The sequence below is a fragment of the Cynocephalus volans genome, chromosome 11 (assembly GCF_027409185.1).
Source record: "Cynocephalus volans isolate mCynVol1 chromosome 11, mCynVol1.pri, whole genome shotgun sequence".
Classification (NCBI taxonomy): domain Eukaryota; kingdom Metazoa; phylum Chordata; class Mammalia; order Dermoptera; family Cynocephalidae; genus Cynocephalus; species Cynocephalus volans.
Window position 1 is genome coordinate 62,462,398 of NC_084470.1, and position 21,111 is coordinate 62,483,508.

The 21,111-nt window shown below is 44.2% G+C and overlaps 1 protein-coding gene across 1 annotated transcript in view; it reads right to left on the reverse strand.

Annotated features, from left to right (window-relative positions):
• Positions 1–4,214: 4,214 nt before the first annotated feature.
• NEK4 (NIMA related kinase 4) overlaps positions 4,215–21,111 on the reverse strand; it is a 36,861-nt gene continuing 19,964 nt past the window's right edge. The window contains exon 15 of the mRNA XM_063114499.1: positions 4,215–5,003. Within this exon, the coding sequence (XP_062970569.1) occupies positions 4,911–5,003 (93 nt within the window). The 3' untranslated portion in view covers positions 4,215–4,910. The remainder of the gene's footprint in view (positions 5,004–21,111) is intronic.

Genomic DNA, 21,111 nt, shown 5'->3' on the forward strand with positions numbered 1-21,111 from the left:
TAAAGATGACCGGTAAGGGGATCTTAACCCTTGACTTGGTGTTGTCAGCACCACGCTCACCCAGTGAGCTAACCGGCCATCCCTATATGGGATCCGAACCCGTGGCCTTGGTGTTATCAGCACCGCACTCTCCCGAGTGAGCCACAGGCCGGCCCTTCCCATGAACTTTTTGAAGTACTCTCATATAAGAGTTTGGCAAAACTACACTCTTGGTAGACCAACACTCTACCTTTCAGAATTTGGCAAATCAAGAAGGCAGACAATAGATATGAAGACCTTTGTACTTCCGTGTCCCTGGAACATTTTCCCTCAGATAGACATGACTTCCTCCTTTCATTCAGGTCTCTATCCAGATGTCACTGTAAAGGAATCCTCTCTAATACTCTATTGAAATATAGTAGTATGCCCCATCACTTTGTATCCGCTAAGCCTGCTCTATTTTTCATGGCATTCAATACATCCAACAGTATGTATTTGTTAGTTGTTCTTACTAGAACATTAGCTCTATGGGAACAGGAACTGCTGTTTGCCCAGTACCTAGAAGAGTACATAATACATTATAGGAGCTCAATAAATTTTTATTGAGTGGATGATATAGAACTGTGCTGTCCAATATGCCACTAGTCACGTGTCTATTTAAATTAAAATTAAATAAAATTTAAAATTCAGCTCCTCAGTCAAACTAACCACAATTCAAGGGCTCAATAGCCATATGTGACTAGTGGCTACCATATTGGACAGTGTAATTATAGAACATTTTCATCACAAAATTCTATTTATCAGATCTTATATAGAAACTTTGCATAATATTTAATAAAGTGATTTTGTGTGTGTAACAATTCACCTTTACTGAATGCCCATAGGGCCATTCCAATAATAGATCATGTACTAAGCAGGGAAAATAAAACTCCAAGAAGTAGATGTTGTGCAGTCATAAGTCAGTAACAATACTGCAATGCACCTGGAGCAAGGAGATAGAACTACTTGGCTTTCTAAGTCTATGGAAATTAAGAAACCCTTCTAAAAGACAAAATCAAAATCAGAATTACTGATTTTGTAGCAACTAAAGTCAAAAAAGTATCACGGGCTAGCTGGTTAGCTCAGTTGGTCCAGAGTTTGATTCCTGTACTGGCCAGCCACCAAAAAAAAAAAAAAGTATCACATCAAAGTCTGAAATGTGGCCAAAGGTATATTCAGAAGATTCATAGTCTTAAGAATGTGTTTTAAAATTAAGGAAGATGGAAAATGAATTAAGCACTCAAGAAAAGAGAACCACAAAGCAACCAAAAGACTGGGATGAAAACTGAATGAATGTTTAAACAAAATAAAAGTATGGGGGAGATTTGTTTAATTCTTTTTTTTTTTTTTGTCTTTTTTTTCATGACTGGCACTCAGCCAGTGAGTGCACTGGCCATTCCTATATAGGATCCGAACCCGCGGCGGGAACGTTGCTGCACTCCCAGTGCCGCACTCTCCCGAGTGCTCCATGGGCTCGGCCTAGATTTGTTTAATTCTAAGAAAATATATATAACTTTATACCAATAAGCTAGAAAACTTAAGTAAAATTGATGACTGTCCAGAAAGATGTAATTTCCAAAACATGTAAGAACAGGTGTAAGAAGAGGTGAATAGCTCAGGAAGACCAAGATTTGCCCCCAACTGGGCACTGGGACTAGATGGTTTTACACATTGAGTTCTAGCAAACCCTTTAAAGTAAAACAGAGGGGCTTCTGGTCAAGATGGTGGAATAGACAATCCCCAATGTTACTCTCTCCCACAAAGCAACCAATTTACAACTATAAAAAAGCAATACAGCCAAGCTGGGGCTGCTAGAGCTCAGGGGAAGAGGAGGAGAGACGTATGGAGTTCATGAAGGCAGGAGAAGCCACAATGAGAGAAAGAAAGGATCGCTCCCACCATTTCTAGCCCCAACGGCTTCAAGGCTGGAGCTGGTGAGGACACAGAGCAAGAGCTGGCAAAAGCTGCAGCTGTGCCCTTCGGATGAAGTTGCTTGGATGTGGCAGGGGAGAAAAGGGCCTTGGTGGCCCCAGGCCAGCAAGACCACTGACAGGGTTCCTGTGGACCCACACAAGAGTAAGGAGCCACAGACAACTGAAAAAAGGAGCTACTCAGAGGCTGGTGAGTCATTGCAAGGGACCAGCACAAGTCCTGCCCCATGGGAAATGTTTGGAGTGCAGGCAGTGGGGAGATGGGTCCACTGTGGGAACGTTGGGGCACAGCTGATCTGCCTTCCAGTCAGCACAGGACCACTCAGTTGAGACTGGTCAGGAATACACATCCGCAGGGGGCGCAGTTTGCTGAAAAGTCCCAGGCCCAAACTAGAGTTTCCACACAACCTGGGTGTACTGAAACTCATGAGACCGAAGTCAATAATTAAAACCTGAGCTGCACAAAAAGCTTTCCCCAGGGAATCAGCAGCAAAACAGCAGTTTAGCTCAACTACAAGGCTCAAGTGCTGGTACCCACAGGAAATTCCTCCATTTCAGAAGCAAAGGACAACAAATTAGTTCCAATGCATAGTTTAAGTGGTGGGAACAGCAAATAATCAAAGAACTGAAAGAAAAAACAAAATATCCAAAGATCAGAGACAAAGTTTGATATTAACTGGTAAAGGTCTACCACCACCAAAGAACACCTATAAAACCTGGATGGACCAGAAGCCCCCTAGGTTCCCAAGCCAGAGACCAGGGAGGGTTGGGGGCCTCAGCTATGCCCCCCAACATCCGCAACCAGCCCAGCAATGACCATCAGGCTGCCACGGGAAGTGCCCTGGGCTCCCAAGCCAGCACGGTCAGGGGACTGAGGGCCTCGGCCACGCCCCTCTGACACCCACAACCAGTCCAGTGACAACCACAAGGCCACCACAAGAAGCCCCTGGGCTCCTGAGCTGGGGCAGGGGAGGGCTGAGGGCTTCAGCCACACCCCCAGCATCTGCATCCAGCCCAGCAATAATCAAGCCACCGCTGGAAGCCCCCTTGTCTCCCCCACAGGAATGAGGAGGGTGCCAGGGGCCTCAGCCACATCTCCCCTCCTTCTTCCTTCTCCCAACCTATTTCCTTTCCCCTTCTCCAATCCCCCTCCCCCCCAACTGCTCCACAATGACATCTTAGAATGTAAAAAAATAATAAACTTAAAAAAGAAAAGAAAAAAAAGTTAAACAGAGGTCTCATAAACCAGGCTATGAGTACTATAAGGACAGGTAGTATTGTTTTATTCACCACTATATTCCCAGCTCCTAGCAGAGCACTTAGCACATAATAAAAACTAAGTAAAAATTTGTCAAGTGACTAAAAGAGACCTTTCATTACAGTATTTTTTTGTGTGTATGTAATTTTCAATGAGAGTAAACTACAGTTTTAATTATAAAACCTGATATGGACTAAATTGTGTCCCCCAAGTTTTAAGTATTGAAGCTTAATCCCCATTTAACTGCTGAAGGTGAGAAATCCTATTATAGTAATTGAAAGGTGGGGCCTTGAAGAGGTGATTAGATTCTGAGGACCATGCCCTAATGAATGGATTAAGAAGGTGGCCATGGGTGTGGTTCCGAGGGCTTTAAAAGGAGGGCACAAGAGAGTCTCTCTCTTCTCCTCCATTTTCTGCCATGTGAGACCCCTGCATCACTGTAAAGCCAACACCAACAAAAACCTTCTCCAGATGTGTTCCCTGGACTTTGGACTTCCAAGCCTCCAAAACTGTAAGCAATAAATTTTGTTTTTTTGTTTTACAAATTATCCAGTTCCAGGTATTTTATTATAAGTAACAGAAATGAAAATTTACTAATCAAGAATTGTTTTATTTTATAAAAATTATTTATTTCCTGGATGGGCATTACCTCTTATCAAACAACCAGTAAAATATGTGATATATAATTTGTACATTTAAAACAGGGAAACACGACCAATATCTTGATGTACATGAAGACAAACTTCAGGAAACAAACGTTAACTATATCCAATACAACTAAAAGGACCTAGACTTTACTTACAAATTGCTTAACTGGAAAACAATTAGTGATTCAGAAATGTTTTCACTGATGGAAAAATAAATCTAACAAAATCAGTATTTAAAAACATTGATTTACAAAGCCAAAATATCTTAGTTTCAATTCTTGTATACCCTAAATGAAGATCATATTAAATGAAAAATATATATATTAAAAGTCCATCTATGTATAAAAAAGGATTTCAGTTGCTTAAGTACTAGATAGAACTTCATATTCATTAAATCTATTCCCAGAATTATGAATTGACTTTTTTCTTTTTTATAATTTATCAATTACTCCCCATTGAGCAGGAGGCTGGCCGGTGGCTCACTCGGGAGAGTGCGGTGCTGAGAACACCAAGGCCCCGGGTTCAGATCCCATATAGGGATGGCCGGTTAGCTTGCTGGCTGAGCGTGGTGCTGACAACACCAAGTCAAGGGTTAAGATCCCCTTACCGGTCATCTTTAAAAACAAAACAAAACAAAACAAAAAAAAACCAATAGCAGGTATTATTGCTGGACATATTATTTGTTTCTCCTATTGCTTTTATCACTATAGTACAATATAAAACTTCCAGTCTAATATTTTATGGCCCTGTTTTCAAGCTAATTAGTATCGTAAAAAAATAAAGTTCTAGATATAAGGTTGGTGGTTTAAGGCTCAGTAAATGGTAATCAAACATAACAGATTTTTCCTCATAAAAAGAATACGAAAGCCAAAGGTTTTTTCCTTTGTGAGCTTGCTTCATGTTACTCTGTCCTATCCAATTTTTTTTCAGTAAGAAAACCCCAAAGAGATATAAAAAGGATGGTGAAGCGCCTCCAAATGATTGTTATCGTTTGTTTTTAAGCCAAAAACCTTTAAAAATAGGTCTTTAGTTCTGTCAGCAGATTAGGACAAATCCTCAAAAATTCACATTTTCTTCAAAAAATTTCAACTGGCGAGCTTTCACACTGTAAGTTGTATACTTTTCGCCCATGTGCTCCTGCAAATGTACCTATTTGGGAAACATAAACAGAAAATCAATATGTAGTAGAAAAAAATATTCCAGTTATAAAGGAACAGCTTTAATTTCTTTCTTTTTTTTTTTTTTTGGCAGCTGACCAGCTTGGAAATCTGAACCCTTGACCTTGCTGTAAGAAGGACTTTTTTATGATACTGAAAATGGAAACTATATGAGAAAACACTAATAGTTCTGATTACATAAAAATTTAAAACTTCAAGATTAAAAAAAGTTTTAGACCCTGAGTTCTGCAAGTAAAAAGAAAAGTCATAAGAAATTAAAGAGTACAAAATAAACTAGGGAAAATATTTGCAACATTCATGCCAAAGGATTAATAGCATTAACATATAAAAAGTTCTTAGAGTCAATAAAACCCAACAATATTAAATATTAGAACTGATGAAACAATAAAACCCCATAATTATGCAAATTAATTTTTATATGTATGTAAATGTAAATCCCATACATTTACAAAATAGTTAATACAAATAACCAATTAACATACATAAAATTCAACCTGATTAGTAATCAAAAAAATGTATCGTGTGACACTCAGTGTATATCTATTGAAAGAAATGCTTGAAATTAGAATAACACCTAGTGTTAAACAGATATCATGCACCTCTTGAAGACCGAGGACACACCATCACTTCCTGCCAAAAATGCATAACCTAAATCTATTCATGAGAAAACATCAGAAAACCGAAACCGAGGATATTTCATAAAATACGTTGCCTATACTCTTCAAAAATGTCAAAGTTATGAAAAACACTGAGGAACTGTTCCACATTACAAGAGACATAACTAAATATAAAATGTAATCCTGATTGGTTCCACATGCAGCATGATAGCATAAGGAGCTCTGCAGACCCCTCCTCAGTGAAATTGGTGAAAATTATTTTTAAAACCAACATTTAAAGTCTCTGGAAATAGTCCTAATGGCATACAGCATATGAAGAAACATTTATTCAAGAAAATCTGCTGAAACTTGGTAAGAACAGAGTCAGTGGTATGTGAATCAAGACTAACTGCCACCCTACCCCCTTCCCAGCTCAGTGACAAAAACTCTTCTCCAGGCTGGTGAAGCCAAGAACACAGTCCTCCCTTACCCACAGCTCCCACTAGCTTCCTGGAAGCAGCAGGACATTAGCACATCTCAAGCTGCTGCCTGTTGTTAATGCTAAGTTTCAGAAGAGTGCACCTATTTGGAAAAAGAAGTCAATATGTAGTAGAAAAAATATTTCAGTAATTATAGAAGGGCTTTTCTACGCATGATACCAAAGGTGGAAACCATATGGAAAAACACTACTACTACTACATATTGATTTTCTATTTATGTTTCCCAAATAGGTACATTTGTCCCATTTTCCACCCAGCCCAGACTCTACCTTGGGTGCAACACTGCTGAAAATAAAGGGGACCCAATCACATTTGCCCCAGACCATAAAGTGAGGATTCAAGATAGGTGAAGCATGCCAAGAAGACCTGAGGCTACTACCCCCAATCTCCCACCCCCACTGAGTGCTCAGTTTCTAAAGGGGAAGTATCACTCAGAAGTGTGCCACTGTTGCCACCCTCAGCTCCAGAGCCATGGTCACAGAGACTTTGTCTGGGGCTAGAAGCAGGTCATAAAACAGAGAGAACCAAATCTCTCCTAAATGAACTGACTTCATTTGGAAAAAGAGTGTGGAGAAGTTCAAGCCTAAGAGCGCTCTCGAAAAAGAGTGGAAGCAGTAGTGGTGAAAGGCAACTGAGAGGAGATTAGTAGAATTCATTGGAGATATAGGCTAAACTGGAGGCTGGGCTACTTTGCTGGAGAGAATCAAGAAGCTGGGAGGAGCACCCCTGCGGTCACAGAAAATCTGAAATACTAACCTTGAGAACAGTTCCTTCAAAAGAGCACAAATATGATTAGATCAGTCTGTGGAGCAATGTATGCAGCAAGGCATTGTTGAAAACAATAGCACAATCAGCCAGAAACTAAAGGATCTTACAGCTGGGTGAAGTCAGGGAAGAGAGTCAAGAGGGCCCTGCCAAACCCACAGTCATTCCAAGGTGACTGTTGGCATACCCAAGGCTGCACCCTCTGAGGGGCAACATCAGGGCATTATGTTGCAGGAAGAAGAGGAAGGAAAGAGATTTCACTAAAATAATCTAGCCAGTTACTAAAATAAATAAATAATAACAACTTTTGGGGTGTGGGGCAGTATCCAGAGTTGCAACAATATATTGTCTAAACTGTCCAGTTTTCAATAAAGTTAGAGACATGCAAAGAAACAGAATAGTATGATACATACACCTCCCCCAAAAAGAAAGAAAAATTGCCTGTGAGAGTGACCAGATGCTGGATTTAACAAAGATTTAAAAGTAGCCATTATTAATATGTTCAAAGAACTAAGGGACACCACAATTGAAGTAAAGGAAGGTAATAATGCCAATGTCACACCAAAAAGACCCAAATGGAAATTCTGGAGTTGAAAAGTATAATAACTGAAATTAAAAATTAATTAGAGGGGCTCAACAGTAATTTACACTGGCAGAAACAAGATTGGAAAAACAACCATTGGAGACTGTTGGGAAAATGGAATAATTGATCAGTCTCCCCTCACCTCAGGGCCCGATAGGGGTGGTTTTGTAAACAGTGTGTGTGTGGGGGTGGGTGGAGTAAGTGTGCCTGCACTGTAGTGCTGCTTTGACTGGTGTTTTACTGCCTCGGGCGCCCGCCCTGTGTGGCCATGTTTTTCCAGACCTGCAGCTTCCAAGGACTGTGTGGCCAGTTGCCTAGCTTATAGACCTGTGTGAAGGGGTCTTGTGACCCAGCCTGGTGTGTGAAGGGTTTGTGACCCCATCTGTGAATGGGCTTGAGGGGTCTGGGAGCTCCAGACTGAGCCCTAGCTCAACCATCAGCCCAGTTGGTGCAGGATTACCGGTAGGTAAAAGAGCTGCAACAACTAGCGTGATCGCCTAGCTTTACAATTGGCGTCACAAACAGGAGTAAGAGCTAGACAATTAGTGCTGCGAGCAGGATTTGTGACATCAGCTTTAGCCGTAGCTTAGCAGTAGCCAGACAAGTTGGCGTAGTCAGCAGGATTACCCCACAATTGGCGTAGTCAGTGCAGGATTCTGAGCAGTTACAGGAGCCAAGAAGCCCTTGGAGAAGGAGGAGATATGGCTACTTTTGAACATTTTGTGCCCTGTGGCCACTTTCCTGTTGACCAGGATCTGGTTGCTGTTCACTGCACTGCAAGTCAGCATAGACCAGGTACTACAGCAGAAAACCCCTTGGGAGTGGGAGGAAACGTGGCTGTCCTTGAGTGTGTGGTGCCCAGTGGCCACTTTTCTGCTGACTGGAGCCTGGCTTTTGCTCACTCTGCTGCAAGTTGACCAAGATTTGAAGCGGAAAGCAGAGTTCTTGGCAGATGACATGCAGCTACTGGAAGATTCAAAGAGGAAAGCAGAGTTGTTGGAAGCGCAGATGAATGTCCTGGAGGATGACATGTAGCGACTGGCCACTCCAGCTTCTCACACTAGGGAGGATGACGAACCCAGTGGTGAGTTGCGGGAGACCGTGCGTCCCCAGGCACAACTTGTTGTGCACCAGAAAGTGAAATGCGAGCAGCCTATGGGACCGGGTGGACAACCAGTGGGCAATCCACAGGTGGCCCAATTTACCACCTATGTCCCATATACCCCGGTTGAGTTAGTTGACTTGGGGAGACAGTTTTGGCAGAAACAGGGGGAGACCCTGGCTGCTTGGCTGTTGCAGTTATGGGACCTAGGGGTGGATAGTGTGATATGCTCTGGTGAGGAGATGGAAAAATTGGCCTCCATCATCATGCACCCTTCTCTGAGGCAGCGGCTACAGAATAGCCGCAGGTATGCACCAGGGCCAGGTAATCACTCCTTAATGGAATGGGTAAATGCAGCTGCCTGAACTGTGTGGGCAAATGCTAGAGAACTGCCCAAGACTATTAGTAAATGGCAAATGTGTGCTGAGTTAGTTCAAATAACTCGAGAGCTGGGGATGCAGCAGTCCATGTTTAATGTGAACACTTGCGGCCCAAACGATGAAAATTTTACAGGCAGCATGAGAGACATAGTGCTGCAAAATGCCCCCTCAACGTCCTTTGGGTTGCTGATGGCCATACTGGCCCCATACATTGGTCGTCCTATACATGAGGTAATGACCATGATAGCCAGCTTGGGTGAAGTAGAGGATAGCACACAAGCAAAAGGGGTCCAAAAGGTGGCTAAGACCAAACCCCCAAGAAATGCTTGGGCTCTTATCCCAAAGGGACCAAGCAAGACTAGCCGTAAACAGATGTGGCTTGACTTGCTTGTAGCAGGGGTTGATAAAAAGAAAACTGACTGGCAGCCAAATGCAGTTCTGTTTGCCTTGTGGCAGCAATTGCGCCCTGAACAGCATTTCACCAAACATTGGGAAACAGGTAGCAAGGTATGTTCAGTGGATTTTAAGGACTTTTTAGTTGCTCCTGACGAGGCGGATGAACTGTTCCGTTTTGATTAGGGAGCAGGCCAAGATACTTGGCTTTTGGGGGCAGGTGAGGACTGGAGGCCTCATGCTGAATCGCCAATATATTGGTCGAGGATCAATGTGCAGCGTGTTTTGGCATTGGTGGATACAGACGCAGAATGTAGCCTGATATATGGCAATCCAGATAAGTTTCCAGGGGCTACAGTTCGTATAGATGGATATGAAGGACATACTCCTGAGGTCAAAGCTGTGTCATTGCCATTGGGCATCATAAGATTAACCTCCTCGTGTATATATTGTATATATACTTCATGTAGCTGAATACATCTTGGGTATGGATGTACTTTATGGTTTGCACCTGCAAACAACAGTTGGAGAGTTTCAACTGTGAATACGGACAGTAAAGCCTGTGTTATGAGGATATGCTAAACATGACCCAAAGGTGTTACCCAAGCCAAAATGTGTAGTTAATGTAAAGCAGTATCGCCTACCAGGAGGACATGCAGAGATGAGTGCCACTATATTGGAATTAGAAAAAGTTGGCATTATTCGTCCGGCTCAGAGCCCATTTAATGCTCTGGTATGGCCAGTGAAAAAGCCTGATGGTACCTGAAGAATGACTGTAGATTACCGAGAACTGAACAAAATAGTGCCTCCTTTGCATGCAGCTGTGCCTTCAGTTCATGACTTGATGGATCAGCTGACAACTCAGCTAGGAACTTATCATTATCAGCTGGGGACTTATCATTAAGTATTGGACCTTTCAAATGCTTTTTGCACCATTCCAATCTTGGCTGATAGCCAAGATCAGTTCGCCTTCACACCTTCACGTGGGAAGGAAGACAGTGGACCTTTCAAGTATTGCCCCAAGGTTATCTGCACAGCCCAACCATCTGTAATGGTTTGGTGGCTGGGGACCTAGTCAAGTGGACTAGGCCCAGCACGGTTACAATGTTTCACTATTGGGCCAGCCCGTGGCTCACTCGGGAGAGTGTGATGCTGATAACACCAAGGCCATGGGTTCGGATCCCATATAGGGATGGCTGGTTAGCTCACTGGGTGAGCATGGTGCTGACAACACCAAGTCAAGGGATAAGATCCCCTTACCGGCCATCTTAAAAAAAAAAAAAAAACCAAGAAAGCCAAGAAAACAATGTTTCACTACATTGATAACGTGTTACTAACCTCTGATTCTCTTGCAGATTTAACCCAGGCAGCTCCAACGCTGCTAAGTCATTTGGAACAATGTGGGTGGGCCATGAACACAGCCAAAGTGCAAGGACCTGGGCTGTCAGTCAAATTCCTGGGAATGGTCTGGTCGGGTAAGATAAGGGTCATCCCAGAAGCTATTACAGATAAGATACAGGCATACCCTGAACCTACAATGGTAGCTCAGCTACAGACATATTTGGGACTTTCGGGGTACTGGAGAGCTTTTGTACCCCATATGGCCCAAATGGTATGCCCAATATATGCACTGACAAAGAAAGGAGCCCTCTGGGATTGGACTGAGGAAGTAGAACAAGCTTATCAGACTACGAAAAGGGCAATACGGCAAGTACAAGCTTTACAAGTAGCCAACCCCACTAAGCCTTTTGACTTAGACATACATATAACCCAGGAGGGGTTAGGATGGGGTTTGTGGCAGAGACAAGACCGATTCCGCACACCTGTAGGATTCTGGTCTCAGCTCTGGAAGGGTGCTGAAGTGCGCTATACCCTAATAGAAAAGCAGTTAGCAGCTATGTATTCTGCCTTGATAGCTACTGAAGCTGTCGCAGGAATTGCCAAAGTCCTAGTAAGGACGACATACCCCATAATAGGTTGGCTGTGTATGTGGGCAACCAACCCTAAAATGGTGTAGCTCAGACTCTCACTTTGTCTAAATGGGGAGCATATACAGAACAAAGGAGTACTGTATCAATGAATCCTCTGTCCAAAGAGTTGCAAACTGTGCTAGACCCAGCAGAGGTTGTGGAGGAAACTATGACACAACTGTTACTTATGGAGGTGGAGGCTACACCTTTCCATGAGGAACAGGGACCTATCACAGAGCAAGATTGGTATACAGATGGCTCTAGCGTGGGACCCTCAGCACTGTGGACAGCAGTTGCTGTCCAGCCCTCAACAGATACCAGGTGGTATGAAAACGGCACAGGGCAAAGCAGTCAATGGGCTGAATTGAGAGCAGTATGGATGGTGATAAAGAATAAGCCTGGGCCATTAACCATCTGTACTGACAGCTGGGCCGTGTACAAAGGTTTAACCCTTTGGATTTCTACTTGGAAGTATCAACAGTGGATGGTAGCCCACTGACCACTGTGGGGACAAGCCATGTGGCAAGAGTTATGGGAGTTGAGGCATGAGAAAGAAGTAACTCTTTTCCATGTCACAGGACACTTCCCCTTAGCCAGTCCAGGAAATGATGAAGCCAATGCCTTGGCTAAGGTAAGACAGCTAGAGAGAGCCCCAGCTACTGATGTAGCCCAGTGGTTACATCAACGAATGCAGCATACTGACAGTACAACCATGTAGATGGTGGCTCAAATATGGGCCCTGCCTATAAAATGGGAAGATCTAGTGAATGCCTGTCATGCTTGTCCAGTGTGTGCTCAAGACTGTCCACATCCCTGGCAGGTGCCCCATACAGATGGGCAAATAACTCGAGGAAGGGTGTTCCTGAATGGCAAGTGGACTTTGTCGGACCACTGCCAAGGTCAGAGAATTTCAGATACATCTTCACAGCTATTGATACAGCTACTGGTCTTTTGTTTGTATGGCCTCGTAAGGCCCCAGACCAGGTAAACACTGTGAAGGCACTGAATAGCCTTACTGCTATGTATGGCCAGCCTGTAGTTATAGAAAGTGATAATGGAACCCACTTTACTGAACATGGGGTTCAGAGGTGGGCCTGCCAGTTGTCCATTCAGTGGAAGTTACATGTGCCATATCATCCCCAGGCAGCAGGAATGATTAAACGGTACGATGGCCTTTCAAAAAAGGGACTAAGGCTATCTACCCAACTCCCATCCCTGAAGGGGTGGGAATGGCGATTATGGCCAACAGTCAGAATTCTAAATGAGAGACCCCGCAAGGGTGGGCCCTCTCCAGTGGAAGCTCTGTTGCATAGGGCTGCAGCACCTATACAGCTGCAAATCACTACTAAAGATAAGCTTTTGAAGCCAGGATATGGTAAGAATGGAAATATTCTCTTACCAGCCCCAACCTGTTTGCAACAGGGACAGACAGTACAATGGGAATGGCCTTGGAGAATAAAGGCCCCCCATATACGCTGGGTAGGTTTAATAGGGCCTTGGGGAAAATGGTTAGAGGAGAAGGCTTGCAAGTTTCACCTTGGGTGATAAGTACCTGGCCTCCTCAAGTACAAGTGACATGACCTGGAACAGATAAGTGCTCTGTTCCAAAGGGCACATTTGTATTATCATTATGGCCGATTATGAGTTCCTCTATACTGTTACATGTAGAACCTACAGATCCAACAGTGTTAGCAGATAAAGTATGGTATCATATGCCAGGTAACATACCTATTCCTGCAACCATCCTTTCTCAGGATGGCAAGCTGGCATGTATCTTACCAGAGGGGCGAGAACTCCCCCTATTGGTACCAATAACTCTTCTGTCTTTTTGCCCATAGTGTTCTGGCTGCAGGCACTGCACCAGAGTCACATGATCAATGTGTTGGCCGGCTGAATATGCATTGAACTTCCCATCAGTATGATGGCAGGATTTGCATGGAGGATCACACCAATGGTTACTACTAACTGGACATATGTACCTGACAGTTAAAAGGAGAGAACTGCAAGCTTTAAGGCATACTGAACGCACAACAGGTTATGTAAATGTAAGGGTCCCTAAGAAGATTCTGGATGCGTAGATTGTACGGCAAGGGACCCTGAAGGGGTGGATTGTTGGGAAAATGGAATAATTGATCAGGCTCCCCTTGCCTCAGGGCCAGATAGGAGCGGTTCTGTAAACATTGTGTGTGTGGGTGGAGTAAGTGCCCGGCAGTGCTGCTGCTTTGGCTGGTGTTTTACTGCCTCAGGCACCTGCCCTGTGTGGCCATGTTTTTCCAGACCTGCAGCTTCCAAGGACCGTGTGGCCAGTTACCTAGCTCATAGACCTGAGTGAAGGGGTCTGGTGACCCAGTCTGGTGTGTGGAGGGTTTGTGACCCAGTCTGTGAATGGGCTTGAGGGGTCTGGGAACTCCAGACCAAGCCCTAGCTCAACCATCAGCCCAGTTGGTGCAGGATTACTGGCAGGTAAAAGAGCCACGACAACTAGCATGGTCGCCTAGCTTTACAATTGGTGTCACAAACAGGATTAAGAGCTAGACAATTGGCGCTGCGAGCAGGATTCGCGACGTCGGCCTTAGCCATAGCTTAGCAGTAGCCAGACAGAGATCCGTCAACAGAGATTATGCAATCCAAAGAACAGAAAAAAAAAAGAAAAGAAAAGAAAAGAAAAGAAAGAAAAATGAACAGACATTCAGAGAAATGAAGGACATGATTAACCAAATGTACGTAATGAGACTATCAGAAGGAGAGGAAAGAGAAAAAGGAGCAGAAAAAATATTTGAAGAAATAATGCCTCAAAAACTTCCAATTTTATTGAAAAACAATCTACACACTGAGGAAGCTAAATGAACTCCAAGTAGGATAAACTCAAAGAGATACACAAACAGACACATCAGAGTAAAAGTGCTGAAAGCCAAAGACAAGAAAAAAAATCTTGAAAGTAGCAAGAGGAAAAACACCTCATCAAAACGGAACCCCAATTTATAGCTAACTTATCATAAACAATAGAGGCTAGAAGGCAGCAAGATAACATATTCAAAATGCTCAAAGAAAAAAGTGTCAACCAAGAATCCCATATCCAGCAAGACTATCTTTCAAAAATAAAGACAAAATTAATTCCCAGATAAACAAAAACAGAGAACTTGTAGCTAGCAGACCCACTTTACAAGAAATAATAGGGGGCTGGTCAGTCAGCTCAGTTGGTTAGAGTGTACTGCTGATAAGGTCCAGGTTTCTATCTCTGTACCAGCCTGCCGCCAAAAGGAAAAAAAGAAAAGAAAAAGAAACAATGAAGGAAGTTCATCAGGCTAAAAGCAAGATTCCCTAGGCAACAATTTGAATCCACATGAAAACACAAACAGCAGTGGTAAGGTAATTATGTAATTATAAAACACATGTATAAACATGTATTGACTCTCCTTTCTTAACTGATTTTAAAGTCAACTGTATAAAACATCACGTATAGAAGATGACCCAGTAGGAAGCATCAGGAATCCATCTCCTCACCCAGACAAAAATTGCACATTTTATGTAACTATTTTGGAACTTTGGAGGTTACTGAAGGTTGCAACATCCAGGGGAAGTCTTGGATGGTAAATCGCGGTTAATTTCAGCTCTTAGCACCCTGAGTCCAGTGGCAGACAGTTGTGCACATGTTCCTAGAGCATCGTGCATGCAGCTTGCAGGAGCCAAGGTAGGCAATAAGAATCCTGTCCTCCACATATCCAGGGTCTGTGTATTGATAGCTGATTGGTGCTTCTAATCACTGAAGTGCAGATACAGAAGCAGGCAACCACCTGTTGCAATTCTCACTGACTATGTTGTAAACCCCTCCCCCTCCAGCTGAAGCCATTTCCTGGAAATTTAAAGGACTGTACTGAACCTTTTTTTCCCCCTCTCTCTTCATTTCCCTCTTTTTCTCTCTTTGGGGGCCATACATTTAAGGACTGGGACATTCAAAAACGACAATATAAAGAGGAATTTGGAAAGTCATCATGCCTAGGGAAAGGCAAAGACTCAGAGAAGACAGGAGAGGACCTTAAGTTTACACCTCAGGCTGATCCCCAGAACAGACACCCTAAGTCACCATATTATAAGATTCAAATGTCCAATTAAAAACAAAAACACCATGAGGCATAAAAAGAAACAAGGAAATATGACCAATTCAAAGAAAAAATAAATCAACAGAAATTGTCCCTAGGACTGATATAGAAGGTGCTCAGTTTCCCTGGGTACAGGTATCAGGACAAGCCTATGGGTTTCCAACCATTCCCTGAGATCTCAGGCTCCCTTCTCTGGGCTTTTCCCTGAAGGAAAGTTACTGTTGCCAGTTAGACCTATTTTCAGCACCAACAGGGAAAATGAGACCACAAGGGGCTGGCTTATGCAAATCTGGTGGCTGGGCATGCTCAGTAGAGAGGGGTTATATATAACCCTGATAGTTGAATGAATTTCCACTAAGAGGTGCTAGAGAGCACAGAAAATTCTTGAATGTGCCTGGTGCATGTGAAAGGATTTGACCAATGAACTTGCTCCAGGAAGAGACCAACTGAGCACGTGCAAGGCTAAAAGTTACATAACTGGGAACCACCCCCTTAATTGAATATTCATTAGACAGAGAAACTATAAAAGCCAAATCCCAGCATAAGGCAGAATTGCTCACTTTCCTGGAGGTAGCCTGCACTTCTCTGGCTGAAGTGTGGATACTTTACTTGGTATCAGACTTACTTTCACCAAGTGGCTGTTCACTCTCTTGAGCCAGCCTGCATTCTGTACTGAACTCTGAGTATGTATTTCTTGCTTCTGTGTTAAACTTGGTATGGGTCCCGCTCAGTCTCTGGAGCTATGACACACTCTCTGTGGAACCTGTATTTTTCATCTGTTACATTAAACCAGTTCTCACTTTCTACTGTGCCTCTGCTCTTGAATTCTTTCCTGTGACAGAGCCAAGAACCTGGTAAGAGGACGGGTCAGGTTGAAGCTGATTATTGGGCACCCTGGATCCTACCTCCAACATCAAGACCGGATGGCAGACTTATTAGAAAACTATGTATGAACAGAAATATCAATAAAGAGATAGAAGGCATAAAAAGAAAAAAATTGTAGAACTGAAAAGTACAATAACTAAAATGAAAAATTAACTAGAAGTATTCAAAAGCAAATCTGAGTAGACAGAAAAAAGAAACAGTGAACTTGAAGACAGGATAATTGAAATTACCAAGTCTGAGAAGCAGAAAGATTTAAGAAGAGTGAACAGAATGTAAAGGGGCTGTGAGATGCCATCAAGCAGTCCAACATATGCATTGTGAGAATCTCAAAGGGAGGGGAGAGAGAGGAAGAGTCAGAGATTATCTGAAGAAGTAATAGCTGAAAACTTCCCATTTGATGAAAGAAATGAATATAAACATCTAAGAAGTTCAACAAACTCCAAGTAGGATGAACACAAGAGTTTATACCAAGACACAATGTAATCAAACTGTCAAAAATGAAAGAGAACTTTAAAAGCAGCATGAGAAAAGCAAATTGTCACATAAAAGGTGTGGGGAAAATAGAATAGTCAGGCTCCCTCGGCTCAGGTCTGCCTGAGGAGTCAAGCAGCACATTTCTTGTAAACAAGTTGTGTGTGGGTGGAGTTCATGCACATGTGCACCCACATATCTTTCTAGTTGATTACTATTGTGTATTCTTCAGTTTGTGAAGCAGGCTGGCCATTAGGGCTGGCGTCTAAGCATCTAAAAATAGAGCATGTTTACTCTGCTGGCACCTGCCCAGTTGCAGTTTTTCTTTGGACTTTGCCGGTAGCAGTTGGGTTTCTCAGTTTCTCTGTGTGGACTGTTTAATTCTTAGATGTGTGTGTGCTGAATAAAGACTATTCCTACGTCAGCTGAGGCTCCAAGGACTGTTTGGTCTGGTTACCTAGCTCATAGACCTGCCTGTGAAGGGTTTGTGAATGGGCTTGAGGGGTCTGTGAGATCCAGACTCTAGCCCTAGCTCTACAAAAGGGATCTCCAATAAAAATATAAACAGCAGATTTCTCAAAGGCAGAAGGGCTGATACATTAAAAGTGCTAAAAGAGGGGCCGGCCTGTGACTCACTTGGGAGAGCGTGGTGCTGACAACATCAAGTTAAGGGTTAAGATCCCCTTACCAGTCATCTTTTTAAAACATTTTTTAAAATTTAAAAATGGAAGTGCTAAAAGAAAAAATACTCTCAACGAAGAATCCTATATCTGGCAAAAATGCCCTTCAAATGTGAGGGAGAAATTAAGACATTCACAGATAAACAAAAGTTAAGGGAGTTCATTGCCACTAGACCTACCCTGCAACAAATGTTAACAGGAATCCCGCAGGTTGAAATGAAAGGACAGTAGACAGTAACTTGAAGCTATATGAAGAAAGAAAGATCTTGAAAATAATCGAACTCATAGAAGCAGAAAGAAGAATGGTGATTACCACAGGCTTGGGGTGGGGGGAATAGGGAGATGTTCATCAAAGGGTACAAAGTTTCAGTTAGGAGGAATAAGATTTGAGATCTATTGCACAGCATGGTGACTATAGTTAATAATTGTTGTATAGTTCATTATCTTTACATTATAACAATGTAACACTGAGTTTATAACATTTATCAGTGTGATATGTATAAAAATATAACAAGGAGAAAAGGAAATAGGAGTAACATTTCTAGATCTCAGTAGAATTAGGTTAGTATAAATTTGCAGCTGATTCTGATAAATTAAGGTGGATATATATGGTAAGCCTTAAAGCAACCACTAAGTAGTAACTAAAAACATACAATGAAAAATCATTAAAGAAATAAAAGGGCTACATTAGAGAATATCACTTAATACAAATAAAACTGTAAAAAAGGAATATAAGAACAACAAAAAAATGAGGCATATACAAAACACACAGTAAAATGGCAGACATCAATCCAACTGTATCAACAATAACAGTAAATTATTATTATTATTATTATTATTATTATTATTATTATTATTATTTTGGTCCAGAATGTATTTATTTATATTTTATTTTATTTTTTAAAATTTATTTCATTTATTGAATCAAAATCGATTATACATATTTTGGGGGTTGAACATTGAGATATGTTGATTAAACCAATATTACTAGCATATATATTATTACAAATCATAATTATTCTTTATGCCCCTTGTCCAATCTGTCCCCTTCCCCCATTTTCTCCCCCTCCCCCCCTAACTGCCCTAGATTTCTTCTCTCCTTCTGAAAGAATAATGGTTACTCTGTTAATTTGTTGCCTAGATGATCTGTCCAATGCTGAGGGATGTGGTCAGGTCCCCCAATATTATCATGGAGCAGATGCTTCTTCTGTGGAAATGGGTTTTGTGGAAAGAGACATCCTCTTCTCTTCTTTGTCTCTGCTGGTGACTCTTCTTGTGTGAATGCACAGCAGTGGTTGGCGGACCACCTGCGTGGTGGTTGTGGCATCTACTCGCTTTTGCAGCAGCTACGGTTATTGTGGTGGCTTTGGTGGGCCACCCACGTGGAGGTGCTGTTTTTGGCATGCTCCTTAGCACTGGCGGTATGCCTGGTTGTGGGGTGTGTTTGGTCCCCTTCTCCATGCCTCTGGTCCCTGGGCAGGCCCCAAGGCACTGGCGCCATGTGCCTGGTTGTGGGAAGGGTGGCCGGTCCCCTTCTCCACGCCTCGGGTCACTGGGTGATACTCAAGGAGCTGGCTTGGTGTGCCTGATTGTGGGAAAGTGCTCTGGTCTCCTTCTCCATGCCCCGGGTCCCTGGGCAGACCCCAAGGTGCTGGCGTGGTGTGCCTGGTTGAGGGAGGGCAGTCCAGTCCCCTTCTCCATGCCCTGGGTCTCTGGGTGGGCCTCGAGGTGCTGGCACCATGTGCCTGGTTGTGAAAGGAGGGTCCAGTCCCCGGCTCCATACCTCAGGTCACTGGGTGGGACCTGAGGCACTGGCTTGGTGTGCCTGGTGTGGGAGAGAGGTCCAGTCCCCTTCTCCTTGCCTCAGGTCCCCAGGTGGGCCCTGAGGTGCTGGCGTGGTGTGCCTTGTTGTGGGAGGAGGGTCCGGTTCCTGGCTCCATACCTCGGGTCACTGGGCAGGACTCAAGGTGCTGCCTTGGTGTGCCTGCTTGTGGGAGCGAGGTCCGGTCCCCTTCTCCATGCCTCAGGTCCCCAGGCAGGGCCTGAGGCACTGGCATGGTGTGCCCAGTTGTGGGAGAGAGGTCCGGTCCCCTTCTCCATGCCCTGGGTCCCTGGGTGGGCTCCAAGGAGCTAGCACGGTGTGCCTGGTTGTGGGAGGGTGGTCTGGTCCCCTTCTCCATGCCCCGGGTCTCTAGGCAGGCCCCGAGGCACTGTCTTGGTGTGCCTGATTGTGGGAGAGAAGTCTGGTCCCCTTCTCCATACCTCAGGTCCCCGGGCAGGCCCCAAGGTGTGGGTGTGGTGTGCCTGGTTGTGGGAGAGAGATCCAGTCCCCTTCTCCATGCCCTGGGTCCCTGGGTGGGCTGCAAGGCACTGGCATGGTGTGCCTGGTTGTGGGAGGGTGGTCCGGTCCCCTTCTCCATGCCTTAGGTCCCTGGGCAGGTCCCAAGGTGCAGGCGTGTTGTGCCTGGTTGTGGGAGGAAGGTCTGGTTCCTGGCTCCATACCTCAGGTCATTGGGCGGGACCCAAGGCACTGGCTTGGTGTGCCTGGTTGTGGGAGAGAGGTCCAGTCCCCTTCTCCATGCCCTGGGTCCCTGGGTGGGCTCCGAGGTGCTGACATGTTGTGCCTGGTTGCGGGAGGGTGGCCCGGGCTGGCCCCAAGGCACTGGAGCAGTTTGCCTGGAAGTGGGAGTGGGGTCTAGTCCCTGGATCCAAGCCCCCAGTTCCCAGGTAGACCCCAAGGTGCTGGTGGTGTGGCTGGGTCGGAACTAATTTTTTGTCCTTTGCTTCTAACATGGGGGCACTTCCTGTGGGAGCCAGTCCTTGAGCTGTGTGGTTGTTTAAGTTGCTACTTTGCTGCTGTTTCCCTAGGGAAGGCTTTTTGTACAGCTCAGGGTTTAATGGTTGATCTTATAGGTACTTCCGGCTCTCCAGAGACCTGGTGGATCTGTGTTCTGTAGAATCTCTGATCTGGGGCTGAGTTTTTTCATCAAACGGCAGGCACCCCATGCAATTCTGCATTTCTGACCATTCTCCTCTGAGTGGTCCTGTGCTGATTGGGGGGCAGGTCGGCTGTCCTTGCTGTGTCCCAGTGTTCTCCCAGTGTTCCCATCTCGCCCACTGCCCATGCTCCAAACACTTCCCATGGGATGGGCCCTGCACTGGTCCCTTGCGATGGCTCACCGGCCTCTGAATGGCTCCCTTTTCTCAGTTGTTCTGGCTCCTCACTCCTGCGTGGGTCCATGGGAAACCTATTAGTGGTCGTGCTGTCCTGGGGCCTTTCCTGCTGTTTCCAGGTAACTCCATCTGAAGGGCACAGCTGCAGCTTCTACCAGCTCCTGCTCCATGCGCTCATCAGCTTGAGCCTTAAAGCAGCCGCACCCTGAAATGCTCAGAGCAGCTTTTTCTTTCTCATCATAGTTTCTCCCACCTTCATGAACTCTGTTGGTCTCTCCTCTTACCCTGAGCTCCACCGGCCCCAGCTTGGCTGATGTTACATTTTTATAGTTGTAAATTTGGTTGATTTGTGGGAGAGAGTGACACTGGGAACCATCTATTCCGCAATCTTGACCGGAACTTGCAAATGTTACTTAAATGTAGAGTTACTACATGACCTAGTAGTAATTCCACTTCTAGTATACACCCAAGAGAAATGAA